Here is an 18,546-nt window from a genome sequence, read left to right on the forward strand (position 1 = left end):
TATCATAGTATATACTGTATAATGTATATATATTATGTATTTTATGTTTTCTAATTTTATACAAATATTATCATATTAGACATAGCCATATAGACATACGTGGTTATATGTGTTAGTATTATCTATATTTTAAATTTTACAGAAAAGGCATCTTATTATGCATATCTTTTGTAACTTATTTACTCAGTCATTCTGATTTATCCATTTTGCTTTATGTAGTTCATTAATCTTAAATGGTATAGAGTTTCCCATTATATTACTAGACTAGGGTTTTTCTGTTCCTCTTCTCAGCAGTTATTTATTTTCTTGCTAATACAAGCAGTGTTGCAATGTATATTCTTGTATGTGTCTCCATGTTCACATAGGTAAGCATTTCTCTAAAGTGTATGTCTAGAAACGAAATTATTATGTGGTAGAATATGCACATCTTCAACTTTTAAGGTATTACCAGATTACTCTCTAGAGTAGTTGTCCTAATTTATTATATTTTTATAAATGTTTTATTTTTCTTTTTTAGGTTTTAATATAACTGCAGGGGTTGATGAAGAAACAGGATTTGTTTATGGAGGAAATCGCTTAAATTGTGGTACATGGATGGATAAAATGGGAGAAAGTGACAGAGCTAGAAACAAAGGAATCCCAGCCACTCCAAGGTAGTGTTTATTTTTAGTGCTTATATAGTTATATCATTTGTAAAACCACATACTTGTGGAATCTTTTATTCTATTAACCATGAAATCTTCATGTTAAATCAGTCAAAATCTTCCTTCCTTCCCCCTACTTCCCCTTCCACACACTCCTTTGTCTCCCCTAATATACACATACACAATCCTCTTGATATAAGTCATCAAGTAAAGCTCTCTGTTCTCTTCTGGACATCCTCATGGGTTGACTACCTGCAGGCACCTCAAAGGAAAGTTTTGTGACTTATTATCCCCATGGTTAAGACATTTCTTTATAACATGAAGTGTTTTCTTTGTAAGTATTTCATTATTATTATCTTTTGTAAATATAGAAAACAACCAGTTGTCCTGTCTTTTATGAAATCCTTTCACTTTCTGAACATTTTCCCCTTAATTTTTAAATCTTTTATCCCATCATTTCTTTTTATGATTTCAAGTTCTTACTACAATATCAAGTCTGAGAAACTATTTTCTTAGTCCAAATTTTATCTTCAATCAGAATTGTCAAAAAAAATTCTTGAATAGTAGTTGTCATTACATGTTTTACAAATTCTTTTAAAGACCTGTTTATTTTGGTGAGTTATTAGATCTTATACTTCCCTTTCATTTTCCCTAAAAATGAGCTTTCAAATTATGATGTTCACCTTCCCTGGCTTTCTTCAATTCAATATCCCATATTTTCTATCTTTTTCACTGGAACTCTATCCCAGTATTCTCTGACTCCTACTTCTGCCTTTTTCCAGCAGCTATCTCCTTTTACTCCATAATCTCTATTCTACTTCATAGAATTTTTTAAAAATACATTAAGTTGATAAGCAATGGCAAAGTAATAAGAGAAATGATTTCTTTTTTTTTAATTGGAGTATAGTTGCTTTATACTGCTGTGTCAGTTTCTGCTGTATAGAAAAGTGAATCACAATTTCTTATATATGCAGTGCACATTCCTATAAAGTGAGGATTTTTTTATAGACAGTCATTTTTATAATGTGTTAGTTATATAATCCTTCAAAGCTGTTTTTTGAATGCCCTTTCTTAAAAAAAATATTTATTTATTTGGTTGCACCGGGTCTTAGTTGCAGCTCGCCAGCTCCTTAGTTGCGGAACGCGGGCTCCTTAGCTGTGGTATGCGAATTCTGATTCATTGCAGCATGCATGTGGGATCTAGTTCCCTGACCAGGGATTGAACCTGGGCCCCCTGCATTGGGCGTGGAGTCTTTCCACCGCACCACCAGAGAAGTCCCTGAATGCCCTTTAGATAGTGCTTAATTTACTCATTGTCACAGAGTAAAATTTATTTTTAATTTTAGAGATGGGTCTGCTGTGGAAATTGTGGGCCTGAGTAAATCTGCCGTTCGTTGGTTGCTGGAATTATCCCAAAAAAATATTTTTCCTTATAATGAAGTTACAGTAAAAAGACATGGTAAGCTGTTTCTTTTGTTTACAAAGAAACTCCAAATGTACTGTCTATATTCTTAACCTACGTAATCATCATGTGACTCAATGAACTAGTATTAGAAAACCCTTAAGATTAAGGGGAAAGACAAACCATTAATTTACTAGTATGAAAACTAACAAACCTGATTACTAACCATATTTTTATAGCAACTTTGAACTGAGATATGAAGAGCATCATACTTATTTTTTTTCCTCAGTATGACTGTGAGCAAGTCAAGTTTTGGTGAACAATTATGAAATCTTTACATCTCTTTTTCTAGAGCAGTGCTGTCCAATAGAAATATAATTTAAGTCACATACATATTTAAAATGTTCTAGTACCTACATTTTAAAAAAGTTAAAAGAGACAGGTGAAATTAATTATGATTATATTTTTTATTAACTCAATATATACCAATTATTATTTCAACATGTAATCAATATGAAATTATTCATGAACTATTTTACATTCTTTTGGGGAGTACTATGCCTTTGAAATGCAATATATATATAAATATATATATATATAATTACAGTATATACTTCTGGCATCTTTCAATTCAGACTAGCCTCCTTTCAAGTGCTCAATAAAGGTAATTTTATCAAATGTAAGAGTGAGCCAAGCAAAGACAAATGATCTGGGATCATTTGTTAGAGTCTAATCCTTTTTTGGTAATACAGTGAAAGATAATTTTTAATTTCTGGGTAGTGTTCTTCAAAAAGCCCTGACAGTTTTAAAAAGTGGATAATTTATTGACTAAATATTACTCTTTAGCTGTAACTAAATGTATGGGTTTCTTTGAATGCCTAAAACTACCAAGTCTTTTGTAATGTTTCAGGAAAAGTTGTGAGAGTCTCATATGATGAATGGAACAGAAAAATACAAGATAACTTTGAAAAGTTATTTTATGTGTCAGAAGACCCTTCCGACGTCAATGAAAAGCATTCTAATCTGGTGCATAAACGTGGCATATACAAAGATAGTTATGGAGCTTCAAGCCCTTGGTGTGACTACCAGCTCAGGCCTAATTTTACCATAGCAATGGTTGTGGTAAGTGATTTGTTCTGTTCTTTCCAAATTTCAAAAATGTTATGATAGGGTTTATTTAGTTCTTTATTCCCATTTGTTTTCAAATTCATTGAATTGCTAAAAAGTGCATTGTTTACCAGCTAGTTTTATATGGTCTTTTCTAATGAATAAAGCATTATGCATATCACCATTAACCTATAACATTTGGTGTCAAAAAATAGAAAATAATGGATGATGACTAATGAAGTTCTTCTCAATAACACACATAGAAAATGATGATATTTGTACAGCACGCTGGCCCAAATGGATTAGGTCGCTGCCAGATCCAGCTGCTTCAGTTAGCCCCAGGCCCTACCCAGCTGTCTTGAAAGCAGAGGGCATCTGTATTTCAGCACACCTGTGCCATGACCAGTGCCTCAGCACACTAGTTGGAAACATCTGGACTAATGAACTAATATGGGTAGCTTCAATTCACATTCCGTTTTCTTTGTTGTATTGCACTAATGAGTTCTGTCTAGCCAAGAATTCTAGACTCTCCTTATTTTCTCTATACCTAGTCTAAAAATACAGTAAAATAGAGAATGTATGTGTTCTTCTATGCCCGCCTAGATGTTGCCACTTTGTCAAAAAGAGTATTAAATGTAGTATTATTAATTATAGTAGAATAAAAAATACTAAGGTACATAACGGTAGCTTTGATTCAGTGTGCATTTGATTTCATTTAACATTTAAAATTAATGCAGATTCTTAGTCACCAATGCTTTCTCTCCTTCTCTACATCACAAGTAAATTTACTCATACTATTGGAGTGCAAATCCTTCTGTATTATATTATGACCCTAAAAGCAAAAAATGAGTTCCAGATGAACTTAAAGGAAGCTATTGTAAATCTTCTAAAGAATGAATTATATGGGTTTAAATGTGTTCTGCCTTCACTGTAGCTGTGACAGCTTCATTCTGGAGCTAGTATACTTTCTTAAGTGACACAAGGAAACAATCACCTCAAACAGCTTTCCTAACCCTCTAAGGCCGAGATCAGCACTTCCAAGTCGGCCTGATAGGATTAGGTCTGATGAGGCATCTGCACTTGATTTCTGACCGGCACTGTACTTTTAAAGTTTTCGTTACTTTCCAAGTTTATAGTCTATTTTCCAAAGTGGGTGGACACTAATTCTTCTGTGATCTTAAAAAGTTTGTATATTTGTTTTTAACACTCATTAGGCCCCTGAGCTCTTTACTACAGAAAAAGCATGGAAAGCTTTGGAGATTGCAGGAGAAAAATTGCTTGGTCCTCTTGGCATGAAAACTTTGGATCCAGAGTAAGTTATAAGTATTAAGAATTTTGTTCATATTATACTTAATATACAATTATATTCATATTGGCATGAAAACTTTGGATCCAGAGTAAGTTAGAGTATAAGTATTAAGAATGTGGATATTTTATTGCATCAAGCCATAATTTTTTTGCTTATCAATAAAATCCCTAAAATTGCATTCAAACTGAATTTTTAAAAATCTGTTTTGTATCTTCATTAAACATCAATGTTCAAAATGCCTTTGGCTTGTTCTATATTCAATAATCAGTAAAAGAATTTTAATTTTATAAACTAATATGTCATGAATATTTTCTAATGCCTGTTTTTTCTGACTGTAAAAGTCATACATGATTATTATTAACATTGGAAATATAGATGTATTGTCTCCTCAGAGACAACCTTGATTTTCTAAATTGTTGCTCGTAGTAGTTCCTTCCATATTTCTAAATGGTATGTGTTTGCACCTGTTTCTTGATTCTTGTAAATATTAGACATTATTTGCTTACTGCTTGCGATGACAGATGAGGATTTAACTCTGTCCTTACCTTGCCACAAACTCTTTCCATCCTCTCTAAGTAATTACACCACTATTTTTACTGAAACCAATAAATAATTTTGTTTTTATGGTTATGTGTTTATCTCATTTTGTATTTCTTCTCTTTTTCAATTTTTTTTGAGTTTCTAATGACCTTTCTGTTTTTCTTCTACTTTTTTGCTTTAAAGCTTGATACCCATCATCAATTTGCTTTCTCTTTCATGTATGAGAGATCCTCATTTTTGTAGTACCTTTACCTTTGTAGATTTTTCCTGACTTATTGTGTACTCATTTCGGTCTTGAGATGCAAAATTTTATATGTGTGTACTTATCTGCATTCTAAAGTATTCTCAATATTTTCAGAGGTGTTAAGAACCACTGGTCAAAACTAAAACCCACAGTAAAAGCTTACTCATTGCAGGTTCTATCTATCTCACTAAAAGAAAAAAAAAAGTAATAATTTAATTAAACAAGAGTGTAGATAACTGTCTTGTATTAAATGTTGCAGTGTTTGTAACTTTAATTTGTAAGTATGTGTAAATTGTGTGCATTTAGTTGCTATTTATAATCTAATAATGTACCAAGTTTACTTAATTTTAAAATAACTTCATGGAGAAGTTTCCAATGAAGTTTCCAAAAAACAACCTTTCCAATATATAATAATTAATAAAACCTTATCTTTAATGTTTACTAATTCAAATTATTCTGTGTATATTTTAATTGTTATAAGTATATTAGAGGCCTAGTGAAATAATTAAATTCAACCAATATTTAGTGCCTCCTTGAAGGCAAGATATCTGAATATTTTATATTTTTTGTATTAGGCAGTAAGTGTTTCTTAATCATTCCCTAACACATTCTGAACTCAGTATATACTAATTTAAGGTTAAATGGATGATGAGCTTTAGTCTAGAGATTGGAAAACAAAATAAGTTGATTAGTTCTTACCTTTGCTATTAGGAAATTTTTCTAATGCTTTCTGTGTAATGCCTGATCTTTTTTTAACCTAAATTTCAATTATTTTGCAGTGATATGGTTTACTGTGGAACTTATGACAATGCCTTAGACAATGACAACTACAGTCTTGCTAAAGGTTTCAATTATCACCAAGGACCTGTAAGAATTTAATTTTTCTTCCTTGAGTTTTCAATTAAAGTTATTTTTCAAATAATTTTTGATATCCACAGCTCTTTTTTTCCCTTCACTTTTAAATTATCTTTTTCAGGAGTGGCTGTGGCCTGTTGGGTATTTTCTTCGTGCGAAATTATATTTTTCCAAATTGATGGGTCCCGAGATTACTTCAAAGACTATATTTTTGGTTAAAAATGTTCTTTCTCGACATTATGTTCATCTTGAGAGGTAATTTGTCAGGGCATGTAATTTTCAAAATTAATGTTTAGGGGCTTCCCTGGTGGCGCAGTGGTTGAGGGTCCGCCTGCCGATGCAGGGGACGCGGGTTCGTGCCCCGGTCCGGGAGGATCCCACATGCCGCGGAGCGGCTGGGCCCGTGAGCCGTGGCCGCTGGGCCTGCGCGTCCGGGGCCTGTGCTCCGCAATGGGAGAGGCCACAACAGTGAGAGGCCCGTGTACCGCAAAAAAAAAAAAAAAAATTAATGTTTAGTCTATTTATTAGCTAGTAAATGGCATTTCCTTAGAATTCATTTCAGTATATTCTATGTGAAATTTGAAAGCTTTACTCTTTAACACAAGTTCTATGTAATTTTCACCTTCTTTTAATTATTTTAGGTTGTTATTTAATTTAAAGACTTGATATTGCATGACTTATACATGTGGTAGAATAGTCTTTGGTTTTTAAAATTTAGCTGATATTTTTGGGTATGGTTAGCACAGGATAAATACAAAAACTAGAAGTGTCAGGCCTTTTGAGTTAACTGATTTAAAGATATATCAATAAATAATTTTCAGAAATGATTTCATTATAATTAAAATATCAGTGTTGGTGTTTTGACTATTTCAAACCCATTTGTCACCTCCTTTGTCCTAATTATTAGCAGATAAATAGTATCAGAGTTATGTGTCTTTATAAGATGATATAACTCAGTCAAAAGGTATCTTAATTTCACAAGTTCTAGATTAAACCTAGATATATGTACATCTTATTGCTCAGAATAATTATGCATAAATATGCATAAACAACATAGTTTTATCTCCTCTATTATAAGAACATGAGGGACTTCCATCTAGCAATATGAATGTTGTCAAAATTTTTCTTTTTATTTAAAGTTTATTTTCATTAGCTTAAGTATAGTCACAGAAACCCTAATCCTGTCACACTTCTACTTCATCTAGAGATTAAGTCTGAAGTCTGTGTGATGTGAACATTCTTATATTCCATCCTTTACTGGCCAAAGTATTTCTCAATATTTGCATTGCTTTTCTCTTTCTTCCTTTTTTTCCACGAGGAGTAAGAATATCTTGCACTGCAGAGATGATTCTTCTACTTTACCTATAATCACATACCTCCTACCTGTTCCATGACCTTGTCAAATAGTTATCCTTTCTTGGTATTCCACTTGATCCCTCCTTCCTAAGCTACAAAGATATCTGTCAGCCTATCCTAAAATAAAGTCCCTTCATGCTGTTCCTGCCTCAAGCCTTGTTTTATCATTCTGTTCTCTTTTCAGTACATTTTCTATACAATTAACCTCATTTATTTTTCTTTTCTGACACCCAGTCAGTCATCACCACGTACAATCTGGCTTTTGTTTTGCCCTCACCACTCTGGTGAAGCCACTCAAGAAGATCCTTTCTGGTTCCCAGATCCCATGGCTTCCTTTCAGTTCTCTTCTTTGACCTGGCTATAGTATTTGACATTGTTGCTTTCCTCTTTTCATGAAAAACATTATGCTAGCCACAGCATTAGGTTTCTCTTGTTAACCTAGTAATAGTAACCACTATAATAATAGCAAATAATATTTATTGAGTACTTACTATCTTCAGATATTGTTCTAAATGCATTCATATAACATTACTCATTTCATCCAAAAAACTATATAAAATAGCTACTACTATTATTATTATCCTATTATTGTTATTCACATCTCCACTTACTAGCTATGTGGCTGTGGGAAAGTTACTTAACTTCTCTGAGCCTCAGTTTCCTCATCTTAAATGGATGTGCTGGTATTGTTTTGAGGATTAATATATTAGTACATGTAACACAGACGAGATACTAACTCAAGATATGAGCTACTGTCTCCATTTTATAAATTAAGCTTAGAAAGTTAAGTAATTTATACAAAGTCAAATGGCAAGTAATTTGGTAGAGCTCTTATTGAACTCCAGGCAAGCTGATTTCACAGGCTGTGCTCTTAACCACTTCACTATTGGCTCTATTTACTGTTTTTCTGGCTTTGCTTCCTGGCACCTAAATATGTTCATTCTCCAAAACTCTATCCTTGATCTTCCTTTCTTTTCTATCTGACTTATCTTCTGTTATATTTCACCTAATTTCACATCTTCACTCTTCAGGTAATTTTTAACTTTCATAAACTCCACTTCTATTTTTTAGCTACCTGATAAACTTGTTACCTCGGATGGCCTTCTGCCATCGCTCATTTTCTCTCACATGTTTTTTCTTCCTATAGTTCCCATCTTTGTTACAGTATTACCATTATTCCTGCTCTGCAAGCTCAAACACCCCAGGTACTTTTAAATTTTACTTCATTACCTCTCCAGAACATCCAGATAGTTGTCAAGACTTGATTATAGTTCTGTTCCTTCTAACAGCCCACCGTGTTCCTTTCTGTTGCCAATGCCTGATTTGTAACTCATAACCTTTTCTATGGACTAGGCAATAACCTCCATACTTCCACTCTCTTTTCTCCATTTTGGCATATTACCCCAAACAAGATCAATCTTGTGGAAATATAACTCACAATTTTAATCTTATGTTTAAAAATCTTCAGTAACTCCCCACTGGCTACAGAATGAAATCCAAATTCTTTAATTTCCACAATTTTTTCTCAAACTACATTTCCATTTTATTTCTTGCTGTTTCCTGTAGCTACTTTTGATAGCATAATATGCTTTAACTGTGAGCTTTGGATTCAGATTGAATTTCAAATTCTGTCCTTGCTGCTTATTTTTGCATGTGACTTTGAACAAGTTACTTAACCTCTCTGAAATAAATTTCTTCATCTATAAAATGAGAATAATATCTCATTACTTGCTGTCAAGACTAAATGAAAAGATAGATCAAAAATACTTGTCACCTGTGGGGAGGTGCAAGGCCAGCACTGTCCCCACTAAGTCCTCAAGGCTTGTTCTCTTGGCTACATGAGGCTGGAAATGATGGAGTTCTGTGTCACTGCTTTCTACTGCTTTACCCCAATATGTAAAACTTTTTCCTCAATAAATGATAGAATAAGTAAAAAAAAAAAAAAGTCACAATTCAAGAAATGGTTTCATCTAAAGTGCATTATTACTTTTTAAATTGTCTATAGAATCTGTAGTAATGTCAATATTCTCATTCTTGATATTGATAAGTTGTATTTTCTCTTTTTTTTTCCTGATCTGCCTGGCTAGAGGCTTATCAATTTTATTGGTCTTCTTAAAGAACCACCTTTTGATTTCATCGGTTTTCTTTTTGTATTGGTTTTCAGTTTCTATTTTATTGATTTCTACTCTACTTTTTATTATTCTCTTCTACTTACTTCAGGTTAATTTGTCTTTTTCTGTTTTTTCAAGGTGTAAGTTGAGGTCATTGATTTAAAGACCTTTCTTCTATTCTAGTATAGGTACTTAGTGCTATAAATTTCCCACTATGTACTAAATTAGCAATACCCCAAAATTCTGATGTGTTGTGTTTTTTTTTTTAATTCAGTTGAAACACTTTCTGTTTTTCCCTTTGTTTTCCTCTTTGACTCATGTGTTATTTAGAAAGGTGTTATTTAGTTTTCAAATATTTGGGAATTGTCCAGAGATGTTTCTGTCACTGATTTCAAAATAAACTCTATTGTGGTCAAAGAATATATCTAATATGACTTATCTTTCTAAACTTATTGATACTTATTATATGATGCAGAATATGTTCTAACGAGGTCACTAAACTCTTTGCAAGTGAAAAACTGTGCCTCGTGCTGTTGTTGGGTGGAGTGTTCTTAAAATGTTGACTAGGTCAAGTTGGTTGGTAGTGTTATACAAAGTACTCATAGATTTTCTGTCTACTTGTTCTGTGAGTTACCTAGAGATGGGTATTGGCATTTTCTGCTACAATTATGGATTTGTCTATTTCTCCTTGGAGTTGTATGGGTTTCTGCTTCAAGTATTTTGAAGCCTTATTATTAGATGCATAAGTGTTTGGAATTATTATGTTCTCTTGATGAATTGACCCTTTTATCATTACGAAATGACTTTCTTTATCACTGGCAATATGCCTGTTCTCCAAAATCTTCTTTGTTTGATATTAATATAAGCACTCCAGATTTTTTGTGTGTGTGAATCTGTTTTTTTAATTGAAGTATAGTTGAGGTATGTACAATATTATATGTTACAGGTGTACAATATAGTGATTCACAATTTTTAAAGGTTATACTCTATTTATAGTTATTATAACTCCAGATTTCTTTTGATTAGTTGTGAGAATGATATATATATTTCCATCTTTTTGCTTTTAACCTTTTTGTGTCTTTATATTCAAAGTAGGTTTCTTATACATAGAGCATATAATTGGGTCTTATTTATCTATGCAGCCTGATAATCTCTTCGTTTTAATTGGGATGATTAGACCATTTACATTTAATGTGATTATTTATATGGTTAAGTATACATCTATTTGCTTTCTGTTTATCCTGTCTGTTCTTTGTTAGCTTTTTCTTTTTTCCTGCTTCTTTTAGACTGATTATTTTATTTCCATTTTATCTCTTTTGTTGGCTGATTAGCTATTCTTATTTCAGTTTTTTGAATGTTTGCTTTAGGCGTATAGTATACTCTTTAACTTATCATAGTTTACTTTCAAGTGAAGATATAGCGCTTCAAGTGTACTATAAGAACCTTAAAATAGTATAGTTCCATTTCTTCCCTTCAGACCTGTATGCTGTTATTGTCATCTATTTTGCTTTTACATATATTATAATGCCCATACTACGTTGTTATATTTTTCTTTCAATCAGTTATCTTTTGAGGTTATTTAAATAATACAGAAAAAAGTCTTATGTAAATACATAGTTGCCAGTGTTCTTCATCTCCTTGTGAATATCCATATTTCCATCTGGTATCATTTTTTTCTGCCTAAGGACTTCCTCTATTATATCAGGTCTGCTCATGATGAATTCTTTAAGCTCTTGTATGTCAAAAAAGTATTTGCCTTCAATTTTTGAAAGGCGTTTTTGTTGTGTATAGAATTCAATGTTGACTAGTTTTTCTTCTAGTACTTTAAAATTGTTGCATTATTTTGACAAGAAATCTGCTGTCATCCTTATATCTAATTTGCCATTAATTTCATTCAGTGTATTTTTCATTTCATACATTGTAGTTTTAATCTCTTGAAGTTTGATTTGGGTCTTTTGTATATCTTCCATGTCTCTGCCTAATATTTTGAACATATGGAATACAGTTACAGTAACTATTTTAATGTCTTTGCTTGCTAATTGATTTCTGGGTTGGTTTCACTCATGATATTCTCTTATTATGGTAAATATTATCCTATTCTTTGCCTGTTAGTGTTTTATTGGATGCTAGATGTAAATTTTACTTTCTTGGATGTTGGATTTTTTTCTGTATTTCCATAAATCTTCTTGAACTTTAGTTTGGAATGCAGTTAAATTATTTGGAAACAGCCTGATCTTTTCAGGACTTGATTTTAACTTTTTTTGGACCTAACTAGAACAGCATTTAGTTCAGGACTAACTAGTCTACACTAATGAGTCAACACTCATCTGAGTTCTCTATCCCATTTCCCTAAAATTACAAAGTTTTCAAATCTACCTGGTGGGAATAAGCACTGTTCCTGACCCTCTCTGAATGGCAGGTACTACTTCATCTAATACTTTTGGGTGGTTCTTTCCACATCCTTGGTTAGTTTTCTCTTGTGTATTTGCTGATGATTATGCTGCAAATACTTGAGTGGGACCCTTTACATGTCTCCAGAGTTCTCTGTTTGTGCAGTTATCTCATCTCTAGTACTCTGACCTGAAAATTCTAGCTGTCTTGGTCTTTCTGGACTCTCAATTCCATCTCTTCAGCTCAAAGAGTCTGCCAGGATCCACCTGGGTTCCCCTCCCTTTGTCAAATCCTAGACGCTCTCTCAAGACAGGAAGGTATAGTAATCATAGGACTCACTTCAATTTTTTTCTTATTTCTTAGGAATCATTCTTCTTTGTTGCTTAATATTCAGTGTCTTAAAAACTACTGCTTCGTATACTCTGCTGTCGCCACCACATGGACCCAGCTCACCCTGCTTTAGCTCTGACATCCCATGCTGGGGTGCCACAAGACATAGATGCCCTCTTCACCTTCCTTGGGCCTGACAACCACATGTAGGCCACTCTTATGCATGGATGCTCTCCTTGCACCACTTGGGCTCTGAACTACCCCCACCCTTGCTGTGAACTCCTTCCTCATACCCCCTAGACTCTAACATTCTACTCAGTGCTACTCCTGCTACCCTTCTCTCCTTCCCTCCTCAACTGTAGTTACTGACCTTCTTGGTCCCACCTAATGACTTGAGGAATGAATTTTTCAGAAAGCAAGGGAAAGGGGACTTCTTTATACAAGTATGGGTATCTTCCACGTTCTTGTGTTCATATCCAATTATGAGCAGCATTTAATGGTTCTGTAAGTTTGTTTTGTTTCTTAATTTTGGTGCTGTATTAGTTTGCTAGGACTGCTGTAATAAAGCACCACAGACTGAGTGGCTTAAACAACAGAAATGTATTGTCTTATGGTTTTGGAAGCCAGAAATCTGAAATCAAGGCATCTGCAGGACCATGTTCTGTCTGAAGGTACTAGGGAAGGATCTCTTTCAGCCCTCTCTCCTAGCTTCTGGCATTTCCTTGGCTTGTACAGCATAATTCCAGTCTTCTCATGGCATTCTCCTTGTGTTCATGTTTGTGTCCAAATTTCCTTATTTTGTAAGGACACCAATCATATTGGATTAGGGGCCCACCCTGATCCACCTTAACTAGTTACATCTGCAACAACCCTTTATCCAAATAAGTTCACATTCTGAGGTACTGAGGGTTAAGACCTCAACATATGAATTTTGAGGGGGACACAATTTAGCCCATTATAGATACTCAGGATCCCAACTTCAGTAATCTGACATGTTACTCTGAAGTAGTTTGAACACTTGAAAATGAATAAGTTTTCTATGTTTTCTGTTTCTCTATGACAGTTTTTTGAAATATGGTACTTAGCTGATATTATTATTAATTATTATTCAAAATATTGCCATATTTACCTAATTGAATCATTTTTCATTTTTATTATGAAATATTTCATATCTTCAGAAAAGTATATATAAGTTACAAAGCATAATAATGAAACAAAAAATGAACCAAAAAAATGAAACATTACAGAATTCTGTATTTTTTTAAATTTCATATTTAAGGGATTACGTTACATCAAAATGAAGAATAAATTTGCTATGCTAATAATGCTGTGTTTTGATAGTGAGATCTGGAACAAGTCATTAACCTTCATAAACTTCTCTTACCTCCTCTATAAATAGGAATAGTTATGATACCTACCTTATAGAGTTGCTGTGAGCATTAAATGAGACAATGTATATAAATCACTTAGTATTAGAACATAATTAATGTACAATAAATACTAACTGTACTATTATTCAGGATAATGAGAAATTAGTATGGAAATTTAGATTGTTTTTAATTGGCATTCTTTTCCTAGTCATAATCCAGTGTTTCTTCCTCATTTCATATTCATTTTATAATTTTGTCAAGATCAAACATAATACAGTCACATAATTACAATTTGAGTCTCATAAACTTACTCCAAAAGAAATAAAATTAGGCCTGAGAGGATGTTTGTATCTATACTTATATATTGCTTGGGATGGTAGTTTCCTCTGTTTTTAAGACATAAAGGGATTCCTTTGTAATTGAAAGTCTTAAATCCAAAAGATTGAATATCAAAGAATAATTTCAATCTAAATTCTTTATACATAAGCTTTAGGATATTCTGTTTTATTTTGTAGTAAATGAGTACATATTGTTTTCTAAAAGAGAAGGCAAAATCACCCAGGTGTATTGCCTATTTTGTTAATCCAACAAGATATGTGTTTGATTATATCTCATAAAATGGCTTTTCTTTCTTTAAGATCCCCTTGGAAAGGACTTCCAGAACTGACCAACGAGAATGGCCAATACTGTCCTTTCAGCTGTGAAACACAAGCCTGGTCAATTGCTACTATTCTTGAAACACTCTATGATTTATAGTTGACTCATGCATATGATTGCATTAAGTATGCAATCAATTTTATTGTTGAATGCAAGGTAATAATGTAATGTAAATGCTTTATATGCACATGCTAAAGTCATTCTTAAAATCTCATTCATATAATACTGATGCCCAATTTAGGTAAGACTGTAAAGCATTAGTTTTTCTTTTTCTTTTTTTTTTTTTAAATAGGATGTTTGTCTTTTGAATTCAGGAAGTATTCTTCAAATGCCTAGAAAAATCAATAATTTGAAATCCAGAGTTTGAAAATGAAAAAAATCATGTAATCTTCTATTTGTACATAAGTGAAAGTGAAATATGAGAATGTAATAATGAAAGAAATGAAAAAGTATCTTTAAATGGTGGTATATATTTTCTTCAGTAACAATATATACCAAATAGGCTGTGGTTAATTAATACTTTTACTATGGTATTTCTAGCACCTTCCACACTGCATTCAATAGATACTAAATGAATGCTGAATCACAGAAGTGTCCACCTGCAATATGTGTTCATAACTGGAGCACAGATGTTTATAATGTGCTTTTATTTTTTTCACTGATATATTAACATGTTTTTAATATAATGAATTTCAACAGTATATTTAACATAATTTACTTGTGCTAATGATGCATAGGATATATGAAAAAACCACAAAGCATTAGGAATTTATTTTCTAAAAACAGTTTTATAAAATTAGTCTTGAGTGCCAGTGTCCTACTATGAGATGGTTTACCTTTTCGTAACGCAAATTGTTGGCCATGTTTATGAGAACTTTAAAGACAAAAAATACTATATTAGTTTTCTAAAACTTAATAACTATTTTTAGTTTGTGTGTAAAAGTGTATTATACTGGTTTCCTAGTAACCAAAATGTGTTGACAAGTTTAACATTGAGAACAATCTTAACATAATATAAATAGAGATATGAATTCAGTAGTTATCTTGAATTCAGTATAATCATTTGAAAAGTTTTTCATGTTATTTTAACACACCTTAAATCTGGAAAAGTCATAAAGAAAAAAGGCTTTTAACATTTATATGATTTGACATTTTTTAATAGTACTTATTTTCTAGATGAATTTTTTTTTACTGTCTGTTTTTGTCTCAAGAAGGCTCTTAAATTAGATCATTATACTTACAGTTGAAAGGAAATAGTTGCAAAAATCCATTTCATTATTCAATTGTGTATTTACAGTTAAAATAATGGTGCAATAACACTTTTCTCAGCTAGAGGTCACATATCCAACCACCTTAACTCTGAAGAAGGAGTAAAAATAAAGAAGAAAAACAAGTAAGCTAAAGCTTCTGGGTAGTAAAAATGTAAAAATGCTTCAGATACCAAATACCCATTCTCGACCCTCCTTTAGTTTTAACTGGCTTCGTTCCTGGTTTCCCAACCTAAGGCAGATTAAATCCTACAGATTTAATGACCATTGTGATAGTAATCTGACCACTGTCTATAAACACATTGATTTCCAAGTTTCCCTTCCTTCTTTATTGCTCAATGTATAACCTTCTCTAACCTGTGCAGTTAAAAAGAATGACCTTCCTTGAGAGGCAGAACCATTAGTCATCAAAGATTCACATAGTTCTATTGTTCTAATTTAACTCCTATATTAAAAGTGGTAAGAAAAGTAACCGAAAACCAACATTAAATATGTTAAATATAAAAGCAAGAAGCAATGGCTGGCTCATGATTAAATGTGATAAATAAATAAGTAAATGAATATGTTAACTCTAATAATTAAATAATTGTCAAACAAGTTGACAATTTTAAATACATAACCATATTGGGTTATCTATGGTAGGGCAAATATCCACCTCAGTAAATTTTTAGGATATCGTGTTGCAGTAGAAAATTAAGTGATTCATATTCCTTACTAGGAATATTAATGAAAGAACATTGTTATAATCTGCATGGCCTATTTTAAAGTTTAAGAAGCATGTTACACATTACTTCATCAAAGGTTGTTAAAATAATAGTTTTAGACTTTAGAGGGATAAATGTTGACTAAAATAGAATACTTCATTCCTGAGTGATGTTGGACGAGGTAACATTATATTACATATTGAAAATGGTTCTGTGCCTTGGTTCTTAATTAATTCAAATCATTCTTACTTTTTAACTTGAGAAGTTTGCCAGTATGCTGTGATAATTTAATACATTTCAAAGATAATTGAGGAAACATGATACCTGTCATCCTGTCTATGAGCATTATAACCTATGTGAACTGCAATGCATTTCTGATATGTCTTCAACTGCTCTATCTAGTAGGCAAATGTCATTTTTATGTCTGTGTGCCAAGAAAATAAAAATCTTTTCTAAAGGACTATATTTTGCATTTATTCCATTATTTACCAGTTAACTAATTTGTTGATGCTGACTACTACCATTTATTCAGGGCTTGCTTATTTTGGGTGCTTTATCTTTTTGCAGGATGTGTGGGGACAAAGAGAGGAAGAAGAATTTTAGGCTGTTCGGTAATTTATTTAATTAGCTATGTTGAAATTAGAAGCAAAGTTAACTTTTGATATACAAACTAATCTATTAGCAGCTATACACTCCCCAGGTATTTCTTGAAATCTTTCACGCTACTGTGAATTTTTTGTTTACCTTTCTTTCATGAGTATGAGTGAATCTGTCAAACTTGCCAAACTTATTTATATAGATCCTCAATGTGCCAAAATAATAAACTCAAGTAAGTTGCTCAGTTTTGGGGTTTTTTTCCATTTGTATGAGATTTGAATTATTAAGTAATACTGATACTTTGTTATTTTGACACAATTTTTTCCTAATATATATTTCTTAATATATCTGGTATTGGTTGGAGGTTTTTTGTTTAACTTACAAAAGCTTTTCATTTTCCTTTGATCAAATTTTTTAGTGTTTATCTTTGCGAACTCCTCTATCTCTTCAAAATTTAATTGAAATTTTAATTGATCCAATAATTTAATAAACTTTTGTTTCGGTGTTATATTCTGGTTTTATATTTATCTATTTACAGCAGCATACAGTATGAGTTGAGACATTACTTAGCTTTTCTTTCAAAATTGTTATATCCAAATTCATGAATTGAATTTGATTTGTAGTGATTCCTTTTTTAAATTATTGAATTTTTATGTAATAATAGGGTGTACTTCTGGGATGTACCGTTGAAATTATCTGTGCCTGTTCACTCATTTAACTATTATAATTTTTGTTTTAATATTTGTTAGAGCTTTTCCTCACTGTCTTTCTCTCACTAATCCCCTACTCCTTTTTTAGAATCTTGTTTTATATACCTACCTATTTGTTCTTCTCAAGTACTTTTCCATGTCCAAAAAGTGTTCTCTTACCATTTTTACTAAACTTATACTTAACACTGTAATGTAATTTGATAGGAATTGACATTTACAGTATTTAATCTTCTAAGAACATAGAGTGTCTGCATTTATTCAATTTTTATTTTTTTAGATTGCTGAAATTCTTCCTAATGTTTGTTTTGCCAGTTAGAATAAAAAACTCAGATTTAACAAACATTTATGAGCCCCTACCATATAATGGGCAATTTTATATTGGAAGTATTATACCCATTTTATGTATGAGAACATTGCTATAGCATCTTGCCCTAAGTCACACGACTGATAAATTACTGGACCAAAACTCAATCCCTGATCTTCCTACCGCAAATCCTTTTGCAAAGATCCTCAAAACTGAAGTCTTCTGTGCTCACCTTCATGCTTCTTGCCACCATTCATCCACAGGTCGAGCTGTGGCTATTATTAGTTGCCCACATGATTATGGAAATCCTTAGATGCTGTTCTGCTTGGGTCTAGATATACTCCCTTAATATCCTGGTCAGATAATACATTTGACTCCCTGGTCAAAATGTATCTGCAGCAATCTGCCTTGATAGGATAACTGGTATATTACTGGCTCAATATTCAGACTCAGAATGCATGAGTTAGGTTACACAACTTGGATAAATTTACAAATATAAGTGTCTTATCAAAGTGAGACAGAGAAAATTCAAAGGCGGTAGGGAACATATTGGTCCATGAGAATTTTGGTCAAAGGAAGCAAGTTATATCTATAGAAGTTCACTAACAAATATGGTACTTAATTAGGCAAACACTCAATGTTAATAT

The 18,546-nt window shown here is 32.2% G+C and overlaps 1 protein-coding gene across 3 annotated transcripts in view; it reads left to right on the top strand.

Annotated features, from left to right (window-relative positions):
• AGL (amylo-alpha-1, 6-glucosidase, 4-alpha-glucanotransferase) overlaps positions 1–16,749 on the top strand; it is a 78,826-nt gene extending 62,077 nt beyond the window's left edge. For 2 of the 3 annotated variants that reach the window (XM_032630633.1, XM_032630648.1), the window contains 7 exons: positions 518–653; positions 1,991–2,103; positions 2,957–3,168; positions 4,368–4,465; positions 6,026–6,113; positions 6,223–6,356; positions 14,298–16,749. In XM_032630633.1, the coding sequence (XP_032486524.1) occupies positions 518–653; positions 1,991–2,103; positions 2,957–3,168; positions 4,368–4,465; positions 6,026–6,113; positions 6,223–6,356; positions 14,298–14,415 (899 nt within the window). In that variant the 3' untranslated portion in view covers positions 14,416–16,749. The remainder of the gene's footprint in view (positions 1–517; positions 654–1,990; positions 2,104–2,956; positions 3,169–4,367; positions 4,466–6,025; positions 6,114–6,222; positions 6,357–14,297) is intronic. The other variant, XM_032630640.1, reaches the window with a different exon arrangement.
• The last annotated feature ends 1,797 nt before the right edge of the window (positions 16,750–18,546 follow it).

This window comes from Phocoena sinus, chromosome 1, assembly GCF_008692025.1.
Source record: "Phocoena sinus isolate mPhoSin1 chromosome 1, mPhoSin1.pri, whole genome shotgun sequence".
Classification (NCBI taxonomy): domain Eukaryota; kingdom Metazoa; phylum Chordata; class Mammalia; order Artiodactyla; family Phocoenidae; genus Phocoena; species Phocoena sinus.